The sequence below is a fragment of the Pelobates fuscus genome, chromosome 6 (genome assembly GCF_036172605.1).
Source record: "Pelobates fuscus isolate aPelFus1 chromosome 6, aPelFus1.pri, whole genome shotgun sequence".
Taxonomy (NCBI): domain Eukaryota; kingdom Metazoa; phylum Chordata; class Amphibia; order Anura; family Pelobatidae; genus Pelobates; species Pelobates fuscus.
In genome coordinates, this window is record NC_086322.1 from 281526533 (window position 1) to 281545005 (window position 18473).

The window sequence follows — 18473 nt, forward strand, 5'->3', positions numbered from 1 at the left end:
GAGGTTATATGGAGTAATAGGAGGAGTTATAGGGAGAGGTTATATGGAGTAATAGGAGGAGTTATAGAGAGAGGTTATATGGAATAATAGGAGGAGTTATAGAGAGCGGTTATATGGAATAATAGGAGGAGTTATAGAGAGAGGTTATATGGAGTAATAGGATGAGTTATAGAGAGAGGTTATATGGAGTAATAGGAGGAGTTATAGAGGTTATATGAAGTAGTAGGAGGAGTTATAAGGAGAGGTTATATGGAGTAATAGGAGGAATTATAGGGAGAGGGGATATGGAGTAATAGGAGGAGTTATAGGGAGAGGTTATATGGAGTAATAGGAGGAGTTATAGAGAGAGGTTATATGGAGTAATAGGAGGAGTTATAGAGAGAGGTTATATGGAGTAATAGGAGGAGTTATAGAGAGAAGGTATATAGAGTAATAGGATGAGTTATAGGGAGAGGTTATATGGAATAATAGGAGGAGTTATAGAGAGATGTTATATGAAGTAATAGGAGGAGTTATAGAGAGAGGTTATATGGAGTAATAGGAGGAGTTATAGGGAGAGGTTATATGGAGTAATAGGAGGAGTTACAAGGAGAGGTTATATGGAGTAATAGGTGGAGTTATAGGGAGAGATTATATGGAGTAATAGGAGGAGTTATAGAGAGAGGTTATATGTACTAATAGGAGGAGTTATAGTGAGAGGTAATATGGAGTAATAGGAGGAGTTATAGAGTGAGGTTATATGGAGTAATAGGAGGAGTTATAGGTAGAGGTTACATGGACTAATAGGAGGAGTTATAGAGATAGGTTATATGGAGTAATAGGAGGAGTTATAGGGAGAGGTTATATGGAGTGATAGGAGGAGTTATAGAGAGAGGTTATATGGAGTAATAGGAGGAGTTATAGTGAGAGGTTATATGGTGTAATAGGAGGAGTTAGAGAGAGAGGTTATATGGAGTAATAGGAGGAGTTATAGGGAGAGGTTATATGGTGTAATAGGAGGAGTTATAGAGAGAGGTTATATGGATTAATAGGAGGAGTTATAGAGAGAGGTTATATGGAGTAATAGGAGTAGTTATAGGGAGAGGTTATATGCTGTAATTGGAGGTGTTATAGAGAGAGGTTATATGGAGTAATAGGAGGAGTTATAGTGAGGTTATATGGAGTAATAGGAGGAGTTATAGGGAGAGGTAATATGGAGTAACAGGAGGAGTTATAGAGAGAGGTTATATGTACTAATAGGAGGAGTTTTAGTGAGAGGTAATATGGAGTAATAGGAGGAGTTATAGAGTGAGGTTATATGGAGTAATAGGAGGAGTTATAGGTAGAGGTTACATGGACTAATAGGAGGAGTTATAGAGATAGGTTATATGGAGTAATAGGAGGAGTTATAGGGAGAGGTTATATGGAGTGATAGGAGGAGTTATAGAGAGAGGTTATATGGAGTAATAGGAGGAGTTATAGTGAGAGGTTATATGGTGTAATAGGAGGAGTTAGAGAGAGAGGTTATATGGAGTAATAGGAGGAGTTATAGGGAGAGGTTATATGGTGTAATAGGAGGAGTTATAGAGAGAGGTTATATGGATTAATAGGAGGAGTTATAGAGAGAGGTTATATGGAGTAGTAGGAGTAGTTATAGGGAGAGGTTATATGCTGTAATTGGAGGTGTTATAGAGAGAGGTTATATGGAGTAATAGGAGGAGTTATAGTGAGGTTATATGGAGTAATAGGAGGAGTTATAGGGAGAGGTAATATGGAGTAACAGGAGGAGTTATAGGGAGAGGTTATATGGAGTAATAGGAGGAGTTATAGAGAGAGGTTATATGGAATAATACGAGGAGTTATAGGGAGAGGTTATATGGAGTAATAGGAGGAGTTATAGGGAGAGGTTATATGGAGTTATATGAATATTTGTGTACAATACATACTCTGTGACATTGTGACATTGTTACACAGTATATAAACCAATAGAAGTTTGGTAGAGTATTGTGAAAGCTTTAAATCTCTGCGATTGCTTAGAAGCAGAGAGACCTTTGTTCCTTCTAATCCAGAAACATTCCTGCTTGTTATTAATCTGATTCTGTGTTTGTGTGCGGCTTGCCTGTTGCATGCTCTGTCATTTTAGTTAGCTTTAGATCTTTTTTTTAAAGAGAGCTTGTTCTGTTTCTGTTTTTCTCTTTTATAATTTGTTGTATGTGAAGTAGGGTTGGATGTGAATTTTGTTTGTTTGTCCAGTGTCCTTGTGTCCCTGTGTTTGTGGGAATCTTTGTTTTGCAATGCTACCTTTGGCATCCTGGGCACTGGTGCCACTCTTTCTTCTGCCTCTCCTGGGGGTATATTTGTATTTATACTTATGGTCTGGAAGAGGAAGCCCATTTCGAGAGGACTGTGTGTATCCTCCCAAGCTGCTGGTTACTGATAAGAGGAGCAGAGACAAAGTACTCAAACAAGGTATGTGTACATGTTTACAGGGATAAATGCAGAAAGTGTTCCATGAGGGGAAAAGCCATCAAACTAAATAAAAGACAAGGCAAATTAAAGGGGGTGGGGAGAGCCACTTGACCCCTATTTACCTATGCTATAGACACCCATTTGTTTTTTTGTACCCAATGTTGAAATAAGTCTAAAACTTTTATTGCTGTTTCATCATTAATGCATTCGTTCATTCATTCATTTCAAGGCCTTATCATATAAATGGAAAATTTACGTACGTTAAAGGATTTTTACAAAAACACGGGTAGGGGTGGTGCAAGATTAATCATTATTGGTATAATTGCTGGGATTTTCACTAAAGTGTAAATTGTCTTTCCATTTTTGTATACTTCATTGATTTTGCCTTGTCTAGTGGTAACACTAAAAATTTACGACAAACCTCTGGGGTTTGAATATGGTTACGGAAGGCTGATTGGATTTAGTTTTCCAGCATTGTAGCTCTGATTACCAAAGAAATTAGCAAATTATTGCATAAACCATAATTGTATATATCATTACATCTCCGCTTCATGATCCACTATGCATTTCAATTTCTTCTCTATTTTCGTGTTCATTCGTCACCTTCGTTTACACCATGTTTTCTCCACTCTCCAGCAGATTATATTTAGGTCTCCTTTACTGCTTTATTCTGTTGACTGATTTTCATATAAAAAGAGACCAAATACATGATGAGCTTTAACGGTCAACACTTCAAGTACATTACAAAAAATAGTAAACTTTATTTTAAATCCACCTTTATGAAGGCCTACTGTCCTTGGACAAAAATATTATCTGTCCCTTCTGTTTTTCTCCATTAACTGAGGCTCACAAGTTGTAGATCCATGACCATGATTTAGATGCTCAGCCATATATAGTTTGATGTTGTTATACTGAGACAAAAAAGGTGTTTCTCTAAATATATGTGATATGCCTGCATTCAATTACTCACCTTGTCATCCATTGCTATTCTTAAGTAAATTTATTTTCTATTCCTTCATAGGGTTCTCTGAGAAGAAAATTCCTCCTAACCTGGATGCTTTGGTTATTGGCAGTGGGGTGGGAGGTCTGTCGGTAGCTTCAGTGTTAGCCAAAGCTGGGAAAAGGGTTCTGGTTCTAGAACAGCATGATCAAGCAGGAGGAAGCTGCCACACTTTTCAAGAACATGGATACGAGTTTGATGTGGGTATGGATCCTCAAATAAATGTATCCCTGTGCCTTTACGAAGAGATTATATGCCTCCCATGGGATAATACGAGTTTTGCATGATAATTCTGAGTATTAAACAAAAACTCAGAAACGGAGAAACTTATATATAGTGTACAGTGACCTCCTGACTGCAGATTACCAAGACAGGCTCGACCGCTCTGGGTTTCTATATATAATGTACAATAACCTCCTGACTGCAGGTTATCAGGACAGGCTCAGAAGTAAAGTTATGTCACAAAAATATTTGGTTGAAATGGGGATAGGAAACCTACACTGTCATCCAAACCTAGGTGCCTAGCTAGACTCGAGGTGGGCAAGTCCTCAGTCATACAATAGGTTAAAGAAAATAATGGTTCAGGCACTCAGAGTCAAGCAGATTTATTGGGGGAAAATATATTTGGGACTAGATCAGTTCTTACATTTGCATATTCTTCCTAAATCAATTTCTCAGGTATACACTATGTGGGGCAAATGCATGAAGGAGGCATGCTGCGAGTAATCATGGACCAGCTGACAGAAGGTCAACTTCAGTGGAACCGCTTGGTCGATCAGTATGACTCCATAATTCTTGGATGCCGTGTTTACCGAATTTACTCAGGCAAAAATGAATTTCCTAATGCCCTGAAAAGACAGTTCCCAGGAGAAGAAGCTGCTATCGATAAATTTATGTATATGATGAAGGTATGGACATTTGTATGGCAAGGTTGGGCAAAATGATGGGCCAGAAGGTATCTGGCATTCTGAATGAGGTTGAAGACAAGTTCTATTTTGCACTGCAGGGATGTTGCTAGGGGCTTAAGTCAAAGGGTGTTATCAGGGCTGCCATCAGAAATTTTGGGTCCCCTGACAAAGCACAAGGTCTGCCCCCCCCCCCCTTCCCTCCCGGGCCCGCCCACGCCCTACCTAGTCCGCTGACAATGATGCAGGACTGAATGTGATGTGTATAGTGGAAGTGAATTAGAATGTGTGTAATGGATGTATTGTTTGTGTGTATTAGATACCATTTGTGCAGTGAATGCAGAGTGTGTGTTTGTGTAGTGGATGCAGTGTGAATAGTGAACGCAGAGTGTGTTTAAGTAGTGGATGTATTGTGTGTACAGTGATGTAGTGTGTGTTTGTGTAGTGGATGTAGTGTTTGTATGTACTAGATGAAATGTGTTTAGTGGATGCAGTGTCTGTAGTGGATGTAGTGTGTGTATTAGACGCAGTTTCTGTGTATAGTGAATGCAGAGTGTTTCAATTTGTGGTGGATGTAGTGTTTGTACTGTGAATACAGGATGTTTGTATAGTGGATGCTGTGTGTACAGTTAATGCAGAGTGTGTGTCAGTATAGTGAATCCAGAGTGTGTGCATAGTTTAGTGAATGCAGAGTGTGTGTTAGTGTGTAGTGAATGCAGAGTGTGTCAGTGTAATGAATGTACTGTGTGTGTTGGTGCAGTGAATGCAGAGTGTGTGTAAATGTGTAGTGAATGCAGAGTGTGTGTAAATGTGTAGTGAATGCAGAGTGTGTGTAAATGTGTAGTGAATGCAGAGTGTGTGTTAATGTGTAGTGAATGCAGAGAGTGTGTTAGTGTGTAGCGGATGCAGAGTGTGTGTGTTAGTGTAGTGAATGCAGAGTGTGTTAATGTGTAGTGAATGCAGAGGGTGTGTTAGTGTGTAGCGGATGCAGAGTGTGTGTTAGTGTAGTGAATGCAGAGTATTAATGTGTAGTGAATGCAGAGAGTGTTTGAGTAGTGGATGTAGTGTGTGTACAGTGATGTAGTGTGTGTTTGTGTAGTGGATGTAGTGTTTGTATGTACTAGATGAAATGTGTTTAGTGGATGCAGTGTCTGTAGTGGATGTAGTGTGTGTATTAGACGCAGTTTCTGTGTATAGTGAATGCAGAGTGTTTCAATTTGTGGTGGATGTAGTGTTTGTACTGTGAATACAGGATGTTTGTATAGTGGATGCTGTGTGTACAGTTAATGCAGAGTGTGTGTCAGTATAGTGAATCCAGAGTGTGTGCATAGTTTAGTGAATGCAGAGTGTGTGTAAATGTGTAGTGAATGCAGAGTGTGTGTAAATGTGTAGTGAATGCAGAGTGTGTGTAAATGTGTAGTGAATGCAGAGTGTGTGTAAATGTGTAGTGAATGCAGAGTGTGTGTTAATGTGTAGTGAATGCAGAGAGTGTGTTAGTGTGTAGCGGATGCAGAGTGTGTGTGTTAGTGTAGTGAATGCAGAGTTTGTTAATGTGTAGTGAATGCAGAGGGTGTGTTAGTGTGTAGCGGATGCAGAGTGTGTGTTAGTGTAGTGAATGCAGAGTATTAATGTGTAGTGAATGCAGAGAGTGTTTGAGTAGTGGATGTAGTGTGTGTACAGTGATGTAGTGTGTGTTTGTGTAGTGGATGTAGTGTTTGTATGTACTAGATGAAATGTGTTTAGTGGATGCAGTGTCTGTAGTGGATGTAGTGTGTGTATTAGACGCAGTGTCTGTGTATAGTGAATGCAGAGTGTTTGTGTAGTGGATGCTGTGTGTACAGTTAATGCAGAGTGTATGTTAGTGTAGTGAATGCAGAGTGTGTGTCAGTATTGTGAATCCAGAGTGTGTGCATAGTTTAGTGAATGCAGAGTGTGTGTTAGTGTGTAATAATTGCAGAGTGTGTGTTAGGGTGTAGTGAATGCAGAGTGTGTCAGTGTAATGAATGTATTGTGTGTGTAAATTTGTAGTGAATGCAGAATGTGTGTTAATATGTAGTGAATGCAGAGAGTGTGTTAGTGTAGTGAATTCAGAGTGTGTTAATGTGTAGTGAATGCAGAGAGTGTGTTAGTGTGTAGCGGATGCAGAGTGTGTGTTAGTGTAGTGAATGCAGAGTGTTAATGTGTAGTGAATGCAGAGAGTGTGTTAGTGTGTTGCGGATGCAGAGTGTGTGTTAGTGTAGTTAATGCAGAGTGTTAATGTGTAGTGAATGCAGAGAGTGTGTTAGTGTGTAGCGGATGAAGAGTGTGTGTTAGTGTAGTGAATGCAGAGTGTGTTAATGTATAGCGAATGCAGAGTGTGTGTCAGTATAGTAGATGCAGTGAGTGTGTTAGTGTGTAGTGTATGCAGAGTGCATGTTCTATTAGTGAATGCAGTGTGTGTATTGTATTAGTGTATTAGTGTATGTTGTGTTAGTGTATGCAGTGTGTGTGTTGTGTTAGTGTATGCAGTGTGTGTGTTAGTGTATGCAGTGTGTGTTGTGTTAGTGTATGCAGTGTGTGTGTTGTATTAGTGTATGCAGTGTGTGTGTTAGTGTATGCAGTGTGTGCTGTGTTAGTGTATGCAGTGTGTTTTGTGTTGGTGTATGCAGAGTGTGTGTTGTGTTAGTGTATGCAGTGTGGGTTGTGTCAGTGTATGCAGAGTGTGTGTTGTGTTAGTGTATGCAGCGTGTGTTTTGTTAGTGTATGCAGTGTGTGTTGTGTTAGTGTATGCAGTGTGTTTTGTGTTGGTGTATGCAGAGTGTGTGTTGTGTTAGTGTATGCAGTGTGTGTTGTGTCAGTGTATGCAGAGTGTGTGTTGTGTCAGTGTATGCAGTGTCTGGTGGTCCGGTGGGGCCCCCCCCGGCTCCCTGTTACCGCAGAGGGGGGCCAGGCAGCACACAGCTTCTTCTCTTCTCTCCTCTCTTCCAATAACTCTCGCGAGAACCGCGGAGCGTTGCCATGGCAACCGGGTCTCGCGAAAGTTATTAGCAGAGAGGAGAAGAGGAGAAGCTGTGTGCTGGGCCCCCTCTGCGTTAACAGGGAGCCGGGGGCCCGCGGCTGCACACATAGTTAGCGATATTCGCTATCTATGTGTGCAGAGAGAGAAAGTGGGGCCCAGGACTGCCAGTGCAGTCCGGGCCCCCAGGGCTGCCGGGCCCGTGAGAACCGTCATGGCTGTCACCCCCTGATGGCGGCCCTGAGTGTTATCAATCCTCCCACATGTGTGAACTGAAGCCAGCACTATACCATGCTGTAAGTCTGACCTTCAAAGGTTATTCTAAGCACCATGACCAGAAAATAATTATGATCCAACAGGGCCATGGAGCTTGTGTGTGCAGCATTTCGCTATCAAACACTGCACTTACAGAGTCTAACAAGAGTTCCAGACTGGCTAATGTCACTTCTCTGCATATTCTATGCACAGAGAGTCATTCATTGGCTAGGAGACATCAGATGGACTATGGTGCATTAAGGTGGCACTATCACCAATGAGTTGATTAAAGTTTTGGGGTGGCAAGGTATGGTGCAAGTTATAGTCTTGTATCAAATGAATCAGATTAAACTGATTCAGTATTCAAACATATTTTCTGCAAAATATATGTGGATTCTATTTTTAAAGAAAATGTAGGACTCTCTTAGATTCTAAATAGCACTTCTGTTGAGGCTCAGCTAATGCAGAAGAAAACTTTTTAGTTGGTCCAAACCCAGAGGCACCCGAGTTTCTTTGTCCTTTTAAACTATTGTTTAAACTATTTTTCATTGAGCTGTAACTGTAATGGTTATTTAACATACATGTCTTAATTAATTAACTGAATACCTCTGGTATGGTTACTTTCATGGCTAATTTCAGCTGGGAGATAAAAAGCATTGTGAGTATGTCTTCGGAAAGGAAAAAAAAATACCCAAAATATATAAAAATATTTCGACCATGGCATATGCTAATACGAAAAACATTAACCACCACAGTAAGTTAATTTATTCAAAGTATAAACATAAAATATTTAGGCCTTATTTTAATATTTTTGGATAAACATTTCAAATTATGCAATATTTCAAAAGAATTTGAATATTAATAATTTGATATTTATTTTACATATGTATTGTTTAAATATATATATATATTTTGTTTGTATTATTATTATTTTTTATATATATATTTAATTTTTTTTTTTTTTTTTAAACTCAAATTTTAGAAAATATTTAATCCCAGCCATACTTTGCTGTTTGTCGAAAAGAAGGCTCTGTATCTAAGCAATTAAAAGCCCCATTTTTAAATTGTTCTGTCGGGGACATGATAATGAACAAATACTTTAAAGTGGATCGAGGGTGACTCATTCTCTATGCTCCCACAGAAGGTGGCCCGTCACGTTGCACTGCTAGGCGCCCTAAAGATACTTCCTTATTCTTTGACTTTGCTGCTTTTGCGATCACGTCTTCTGCACTGGATTTCCCCGATATTTAGGATGGCAGAGTCCAGCCACCAGGATATTGTGGGCAACCTGACCAGCAACAAAGACCTGCAGACGGTGTTTAGCTATTTGTTTTATGGTGAGATAATGCTTCATAAAAGATTAACGGAATCTCAAACCAAGAGAAGAACAGAGGGTTTCCTCAGATTCAATTTATGAAAATGGCAGAAAGAGGGAAAATTGCACAAAGAGAACCATGAGAACTATTTTTGGGTGGTATTTATCTTATGGTTATACATTATGTAGCGTAATTTTATATATACTTATCAATTAGATACAAGATTTTGGTGCCGCTATTTACATTGCCTAGTAAATCGAGGTGATACAAATTAAGTGCGGAAGTATACATACCATATATCCTGAGGAAAGTCCCCATGGGACTGAAGCATCGATAATTGAAGGCTTCATAACTTGTTCTTTTAAGTGAACAATAAAAGTTAAGTTTTAATACGAAGACCGTTAGTGCGGACCATCTCTTGGGCTACTTTTGTATATGGATGACCTGGATCCGGCACCCGGCATTGAGTATAGATTGAATTTACAGCCTGCAGTGCAAGGTATTTTTGGATATATATATATATATATATATAAAAATATATAGTTGTACCTTGCACTCTGGCTTTAAAGTTGTATGACCGGGTGCACTACCAGGGCTCCAGTATCCAAATATTTGAAGTAGTTGGCTGCACTCACGGATTTTCTTAAAACGTAACTTTTATTCAGATGTTTGAGACAAGATCAACATTTCAGTCCCCCTTGTGGACTTTCATCAGGATCATCAAATATCCTTATATTTTTTTTTCACATTTTTCTAATTTATTTCTCATTATCCTCCAGATTCAGTGTCACTGTCCTTTTTCCCCTACTCTACTTTGAGCTGTGCATGTGGATTACCCTTTGCTAACCATTCATTAACGTTCCATAATTGGTTTACGATTCTTTAGATTACACATATGATAATCCAATTAGCTATCCAACTAATACCTTGTTATCTTCCATCCAAAGTACAGTAAAAAAAAAAAAAAAAAGAGAGGGTTGGTGGAGAAATAAACATTATGTCGCAAAATATGCAAAATCATTTATTTATTTTTTGCCTTTTTTAACAATCAGGAGATATGAAAGAAATATGTGGAGAAGCGGTCCGTTTTATGAGTAGAACCCTGATTTAATTATCTTGGGTCAGCTTTCCAAATGATCACAATCTGGACTCGGTTTAATTTGTTTGAATCACCACCGGAAATTATTACAGTCTGTTAGAAAAACATTTCAAAGGATTTACCTACAGATTAAAGTCTTCGGGAATTTTTGTAGTTTAATCACTTGAAAAGTTTTACTAACAGATTGTGTTAATTTGAAACAAAATAAATCGAGGCCTAGGTGAGCATAGAAAACATTTAAGATAGCTGTCAATGTATACTGTGTGCTTATATATGTTTATATATAAACACGTATAAAATGTAAGGCTCATAATTACTGCATAGAATTCAGCACTACCAGCTAAACAATATTAAGAGAACGTTTGTCTTGCATGGTTGTTGGGTGACACTGAGGTAGACAAAGAGTTGGAAGAAGGATCAACCTAATGAAGACGTAGCATTGTATAATAAGTTGTATATAATACTAAATAGCAAAATAATCGAGTTAGACTTGTCTTGAAAATAATTCAAATGATATAGTAACCAGGAAGATTCCGTAATGGGAGGGTAGATCGATCTATAGTGGAAAGTTAACTGAACTAATTAAAGAATGGGATAAAAGGAGTAAAAACACCTGTAAAATGAGGAAAAAGTTGGTAATAGTATGCGTCCTTAAACCTACTCTTCTCTCTATAATAGGTGTGCCTCCAAGTGATTCTAGCTTTATGATCAATTCTCTTCTAATACACCACTACAAAAGAGGGGCCTGGTATCCCCATGGGGGTAGTAGCGAAATTGCCTTTCACATGATCCCAGTCATTGAGAGATCTGGGGGACGGGTGCTGGTTCGGGCCCCGGTGTCTCGGATCCTGTTGGAGAATGGCAGAGCAACAGGTGAGTAGAGGCCTAGCTTTATCTGACGGTGTTTGGATAAATTGAAAAAAGAAGAAAGGTATAGTTGTGTTACATCTATTTACCCCTTAAGGACACATGACGGAAATATTCCGTCATGATTTCTTTTTATTTCTGAAGTTGTGTCCTCAAGGGGTTAACCCCTTAAGGACAAAGAAAAGAAAATACAGAGGAAATTCTAATGTGCAAAAGAAGTAATCAGGGAGTGAGCTAGAAAGGACACATAATGCAGAGTTAAATAAAAAAAAATGTGATAAAATAACAGATAAACAGAAACATTAATAGAAACAGATGAATGTAGATATTTGCTAACAGAAATAATATCCTTAAACCTGTCTTTTCTCTCCTCCTCAAGGAGTGGTTGTGCAGAGATCTGATGGGGATGTGCGTATTTATGCCCCAGTCGTGATTTCAGATGCAGGAATATTCAATACCTATAAACGACTTCTGCCACCAGAGATCAAAACATCCCCAGGTACAAAAACCAAAAGTCAATTAATATCTTTTAACATTGTTATTGAAGAGTTTAGGAATCATTGAGGAATGATTTGAGAAGTTATGGAACCATAGTGCGTTTTCTTGACCTGGTAATAGGTTATATGATACTTAAAGTGGAACTGTTATCTCAAAACTAATTTTTTAATCTAATAATCCTTTGATCAACATAAGATAGTGTTCTGCTACTTTTTTTATTTTTTTGTGCATACTAGTGCAATTTTTAATACTTATATATCCTGTATTAAAAAAGTTTCCAAAACAGGTTTGGTTAAAATCTGTTTAATGCAAATAACACTCGATCGTTTTAAAATTATTAGTAAATCAGCAATACTTTGTAGAATAATGAGGGTATATGGTAATTTTCCAGAATAGATATGTTGGTCTCATTATCCTCCAGATTCAGTGTCACTGTCCTTTTTTCGCAAATGTACTTTGAGCTCTACATGTGGATTACCCTTTGCTAACCATTTATGAGTTTCCATAATTGGTTTACCACTGTTTAGATTACGCATACGATAATCCAATTAGATTTCCAACTACGGTAATACCTTTGTTATCTTTCATCCAAAGTACAGTAAAGAAGGAAGTCTTTACTTTCTACTCAAAATATGCAGAAAATATGCTCTAGCATGTGTTTTTTGCCAGCATCTGAACGGAGCACCGGCCAAGTAGTTACTATAGCAACCATAGCACATGTGCTGTGGTTGCTATGGGTGCAGAACAGAGGGACCTTTTTTTGTGAGGTCTCTTTTGCTCTCTCTCTCTCTCAATCCAAATCTATACATTTGCTAGCAAAACTATTAACACGATGTATAGATAGAATTTTAAGCTCTTTTAGAAGAATGTAATATGTTTATGTGATGACATGCTCCCTTTAATAAGTTTGGGAGAGGCTAATTAAATGATGGCTGACCTGATGTCATTAATAGAATAATTATTACATAAGTATTCATACCCAATGCTCGAGAATTGTGTTCAAGAGGTCTTTAGACTATGTAGAGTAAGAGTGATGGCTTATCATATTGCTTCCCTAGCAAATAATTAAAGACAATAGAGGGAGAGACTATCCTAAAAAAAGTTCATGTACAAAAATGATTTTAAAATGTACATACCTAGCAAGAATTAGTAAACTAAGATATAATATTGATGCCAAATGATCAATGCTTCCAGAGAATGAAGGATATATTAATTCTGTCCAGTGTGTGCATGTGACATACAGTATGTGTGTTTAGACCGAAGATACAGTAATAATTTTTGTACATGTATTTTTTTTTTAGTGTAGCCCTTTACTGTTATGTTTTTATTTGGTTACATATTTATGTAGTTAGGCAGGTATCTCTATTTGCAGGACTTTCTATTTGTATATACACAGATATATACTACATTGCAGATGATCAAATGCACTATTAAATCGTCTCTGTCGCCGTCTGGGGTCTTTGTATGATTTGCAAAGACCCCCGACAGTGACCTCTCTGCTGTGGTTTGGAGGCCAAGGAGGGCAAGGGAAGGTATTTATTACATATCTGAACTTTTAGCTCACGGGCGCCTCCATCCATTTCTATACAGTCATCTTCAGCTCCTGGGGCTTCAGTTACCAGGCACTCATGTCAATGTGTTACTTTCGCACATGCATTGAGGTCCATGTAGGATCAAGCAAGACCGCTGGATCCTCCATAGAAAATGCTTTTTTGTTTTTCTTCACTAGTAACGGCTGGGGGAAATGACAAACTTGACAAAAGGTAACTCCTCCGTTTGTCAAGCTTTGTCAAGCGGAGGGAAAATATTGAGACTCCATAAGTACCCCCTACATTGTCTTAATATATCTTTTGACTGTGTTGCTGTTTCTGTGAAATTCCAACACGGTCAATGTGAGTCTTTTATGAAGATTTCAACTTTACAAAATACCCATTTTGGATATGGGGTTACAGAGGCGTTTCTTGAGATACAGAATTTGCATACATGATTATGCTAATAGCAGAAGTCAAATTCATTTTTAGGTCTCTCTAGTAATGGGGACCTTTGAGCCCTGATAACAGTAATATAAAATAATAGTATTAATTATTAATTGATGCTGAACTCTTTTTGGAGTATATCACATGTAATATGATAATCCACACAAAAATATAGTACTTTCTTTAAAGAATAATAAAAAAAAGCAGTTTGGTAAACTGGAATCTGTGCTGAATTGAAAGGAATTGCAAACATTCTCTATTTTAGCTGATCTTCCAGTTCAGTTATTTTGGCTTGTAATTTTTTTAAATCCCTTGTAAAATTCTCTACAATTCCAGATTTAGTAAATAAATCCCAATAACCTTTATCTTTAGTTCTAAAACAATGTGCTTCTTATTGTTGAGACTGAATTACAGAGATTGAAGAGTGTATGTTAACCCTGTGTATTCTATGAAAAAACCCTAATCATGGTTTTTGTTTTTAGTCTTTAATCGTTCTACCTGGCAATTTGGCTAACTTATCTATGTTTTCTCTTTTTTCTATCCCATCACTTGGATGATCTGGATCCTCTTCTCTCTCATTTCTCTCCCATGATAGAGGTCCACTCTCTTCTCTCCCGCCTGCAGTATGGAATGGGGTGCTTTTTAGTCTTTGTTGGACTTCGAGGGTCAACTGAACAGTTGGGGTTACAGTCCACCAACCTCTGGATTTACAAAGATAATGATCTGAACAGCTTGTGAGTCCACAGTTTATCTCACATAACTGAAATAACACAAGGATTTCATAGGATTATCATTCCATCAAACACAAAGACCTAATCGGCCATCTCACAAACCTCTACCAGATCATCTCAAGCACATGGAAAAAATGTTCGGTCAATTCATTTTACATTATGTTTCCCACCAGCCAATGTATGAGATTACACTATTTCGTACTTTGTTTTCTCACAACAGGTGTCATCAGTATATCTCAGGGATAGGCAACCTTCGGCACTCCAGATGTTGTGGACTACATCCCCCATAAGGCTCTTACACCCGTAATGCTGGCAAAGCATCATGTGAGGTGTAGTTCAAAACATCTGGGATGCTAAGGTTGCCTATGCCTAGTATATCATATTAATCTCTGGATTAGACCACTAAAGTGATCATTCAAAGTGATGTTCAAATTTAAGGTCAAAATGGGCAAATTGGAAAAATTCTCTAAGTCAACTATACTTTAATTTTGGATACTCTGGCTTTAAAATTGAAAATCACTTTTAATTCACTTTGAGTACTCACAAAAGGAAATATCCTGTCAAGGAGTTAACTATCATGAAAATAAAAAGAGGTACGATCCTGAGGCAAAGGAACATCAAATCACCAAGGAAACCAAGCGACTTACAACATTTATCACTTTGTACCCAGAACTATTTTATCCTGATAAACCTCCCCCTTAGTTAAATTTTTTTTTATTTTTTTTTTATCCGTTAATGAATGGAGGTGTTTTCAAAGGGAATTGAAAGATTCTCTGAGTGAAGGTACACAATCTCTAAAAAGCATAGTAAATGGGCAGAAGTTTAGAGCCACAGATTAAAAGATATAATATTGGGTTTTCTTCAGGAATTAGCTGCTCCTAAGGGGAATGGGCAGAATTTTAAATCCCAATTTGAATGGGTGGTTTGTTAGAATCTCGTGGAAAATTGACAATTTTTTAGGGTGAATGGGCAGAAGCTCAGATAATTAGGGGGGGATTTATCAAAGTACAATCAATACTTTTACGTCTAATTTTCTAAAAGGTTTCGTCACACTCTATTAAATCCTATTTTTTCATCCTTTGGTCCCTCACTTTCATTTTTGTGCTATAAACCATTTTTCCAGCAATGCAACAAATTTATCAATTTTTTGGCCACTTGGTCTGACAGAAAAGTGGTCTATTACACTCCTCATTATTCTGCCATTCTAAATTTGGTGGTCTTAGAAATGGAAAGCTCTGCAAAAACTGACGGAATTTGTAATTCAGAAAACTGTCTCTTTTTAGATTGGTCTTAGAATGATCAAAATGATGATGGAATTAGACCGTCACTTTTCAGAATAGTTTGTTAAATCTCCCCCTAAGTGTGTCTGATTCTCAGTCACACAGTCTTGAGCTGAGACGGTTTACATTGATTAAGCGATAGGCAAGTCTTTTTCTTTTGTTGACTACCCAGATCAGTTAATTGGGCTGCAATTTGAAATTTGATTTTGCATTTACCCCGTTTCACTGTTCAGGGAATAAACCGCAGTGTGTCAGGATTCACCTATTGAGCAAATTTTCACTTAAGGTTTTTAGATGATTGCCCACACAGAGGTTAAACCATGCGCATGACTACAGGAACTCTTATCACATATTTACAGGTGCCTCTTTTTCTCTCCTGCAGGATGGGGACTTTCTCGTCTATGAACTGTGAAGAAGTTAGTGAGAACCTGCCCCTGATGTTTATCACCTTTCCATCTGCCAAGGATCCTACGTATGACCAAAGACATCCAGGTGAGGATGGAGCGAGTGATAAAAAAAATAATAAAAAGTAAAATTTACAATAAAAAAAACAAGAGTGCCATAGCCTTCAGCATTGAAGTACACCTCTTAAGATGATGGCTACCTGGACAATAGGTTACCACCTGAAAGTAAAATGTTATTCCGAGAATATTAAATACTCTGCAAAAACTGACACAGTAAAAGTAATTTTCTGGTGCAAGTTAACCTTAAATATTCTATCGAGTAGATATTTAGCACTTGTGCCTCTTAAAAACCCATATCTCAATGAACTCTCCCCACAGGTCGATCCTGTATGACTCTTTTGACCATGGCTCCCTATGATTGGTTCTCTCAGTGGAGAGGACAGACGCCACGGCATCGTGGTGAAGAGTATGATGCAATAAAAATGAGACTTGCTGAGAGAATGCTAGCGAGAGCAATAGAAGAATTCCCACAGCTTGCTGGCAAGGTACCAGACACATAACAAGACATGCATGTTTCCGAACAAGAGCTAGAGATTATATGGATACAATAAATTATTGTGATAGGTGCACACATTAATTGCATCAGAGTGGAATAACCAAAAGCCCGACCTGGCATTTGCATAGGGCCCAGAGTTATACAGGGTCACTAGGACCATGATTTTGCTTAGACCCAATAACCATCCCTAAGTGAAGAATAAAGGGGGTCCCAAACTGATAACTAGCCAAGGGCACCATGGGATCGTAATCTTTCTCTGATTACCATAACCTTTTATAGATTGTGTGCAACCCCAAACACACTTAAAGGGGCATACCCGGATAGAAATTACATAATTATTTTTGTCATGCCTTGAGGGTGTGATTGAAGGGTTCATTAATTTGGCTGCAGATTTTATTATTGGTACCCTGGTGGGTGTGGCTATATTGGTACCTCCTCTTCTAAATGTCATTGCTGTGCCATTTGCTAAAAAAAAAGAAGGTGATACATATAGCTATACATGAGCATATACCTGTATACACATTCATAGACATACAGTCAGATCCTCACTCCTATACAGTCAGTAGGCAGGCTGGAATAAACACCACCTCCTTACACCCATCACATTGATCTATCCACATACAGCAACACGCATCACTCACAGCTACTCACACACAGCATACTCATACGTCCACATACATCACTTACAGCTACCCACACAGCACACTCATGGACCCACACACAGCCAAACATCACTTACCCACAGTTACCCACACGCAGACACACACCATTGCTCTCCTTTACCTATACATCACACACATCCAGCTACACGCAGTCACAACACACACATCATAGCAGCTACAACAATTACAGCCACAACACACACACTGTCACCACACACACAGCCATTACGTAAATATTCACTGAAAAAAAAATAACACAGGGAAAGAATTCCTTTAACGATGGCTGAAAATTATTCATATTGTCCCCTCTGTCCTGCCATCAAACCCTCCAATGTCGAGAGGTGTGCATTATGGGAAATGTAGTTGCCAAACATGTCAGGAGCCCATATTATCCATTGCTGCCCTTTCCTGATTTTCCTGAAATCATTGCTTATACTGAGAACAGGTGGATTACATGGAGGCAGCCACACCTGTGAGTAACGAGTATTATTTGCGAGCTCCGGAAGGATCTATGTACGGCGCTGAACAGAACTGCAGTCGGTACCAGTGTGAAATTATTACCAGGATGCGGGCACAGACTGCCGTGCCAGGACTGTATCTGACAGGTAAGAACATTGTGGTTGCCAGCGCCAGTAATGAAGACAATGTAGCACGTACGAAAGAGAATGTTAAATACTAGAGACAGTACGGGCCAGGAGAGTTCTCGTGTGATAGTGGAGATTGCGTAGGTTAATGTCAGATTAAATAAGATAACTCCACGACGCATCTTTTAGACAGGAAAAATTCCAGGACTGTATGAGAGAGGATCAGGAGAACTGTATTTGCCAAGAGACAGTCAGTACAAGAATTGCACGTCACGAGAGATGGCGAGTCTGGAGAGCGTCTGACAAAACTCAGTGATCGTGACATAGCAAGAGAGCCGTCGAAGCAGTTGTATAATCAGTGAGCTTATACATAACATATAGAGATTAATGCATTTATTGGACTGCCTCGAAGAGTTCTAGTTTAGATTTATATAGTTATGATTTTCGATTTTCATTCTAAATCTTTGTTGTTTAAATCTTTGTTAACAAATGTGTCTGTCATCTCTGTTACAGGACAGGACGTGTTCAGCAGTGGGCTGGCAGGGGCAGTGCACGGAGGGCTGATCTGCGCCTGTGCTGTTCTCAATAGGATCCTGTACCTAGATATACTGATCCTAAAAAAAAGACTTAAAAGGCGGATGAGACAGAAGAAATGTGTGTGAGAGAGATGGGGACACAGAATGAGGTGGTACACAGGCTGCACACAATTACGTACAAATGTAATGGAAAGATACACTTGAAAACAACTGTACATTGACTGATATATACTCTTCGCATTATCATTTTACATTATTTAAATTTCAAAGACATTAAATTAAGTTATAAATTGTCACTGTATGTCTGATTCTCACACATACATCATTCTTGTCAAAAGCAAAAGTGCATTTCAGTGCAAAT

At 38.4% G+C, this 18473-nt stretch overlaps 1 protein-coding gene across 1 annotated transcript; it reads left to right on the top strand.

Annotated features, from left to right (window-relative positions):
* Positions 1-2162: 2162 nt before the first annotated feature.
* LOC134565868 (all-trans-retinol 13,14-reductase-like) lies at positions 2163-18404 on the top strand. Its single transcript, XM_063425541.1, has 11 exons — positions 2163-2448; positions 3470-3652; positions 4127-4356; positions 8745-8940; positions 10697-10891; positions 11265-11384; positions 13955-14093; positions 15753-15862; positions 16153-16319; positions 17438-17597; positions 18090-18404. The coding sequence occupies exons 1-11, from the start codon at positions 2274-2276 to the stop codon at positions 18236-18238; spliced, it is 1824 nt and encodes a 607-aa protein (XP_063281611.1). The 5' UTR covers positions 2163-2273; the 3' UTR covers positions 18239-18404.
* The last annotated feature ends 69 nt before the right edge of the window (positions 18405-18473 follow it).

Bases quoted from the DNA above. Each gene is read 5' to 3' on its own strand.
- LOC134565868 (XM_063425541.1), top strand. From the start codon at position 2,274: ATGCTACCTTTGGCATCCTGGGCACTGGTGCCACTCTTTCTTCTGCCT. The intron at 2,449-3,469 runs GTATGTGTACAT...ATTCCTTCATAG, and splicing joins AGACAAAGTACTCAAACAAG to GGTTCTCTGAGAAGAAAATT. The intron at 4,357-8,744 runs GTATGGACATTT...ATGCTCCCACAG, and splicing joins AATTTATGTATATGATGAAG to AAGGTGGCCCGTCACGTTGC.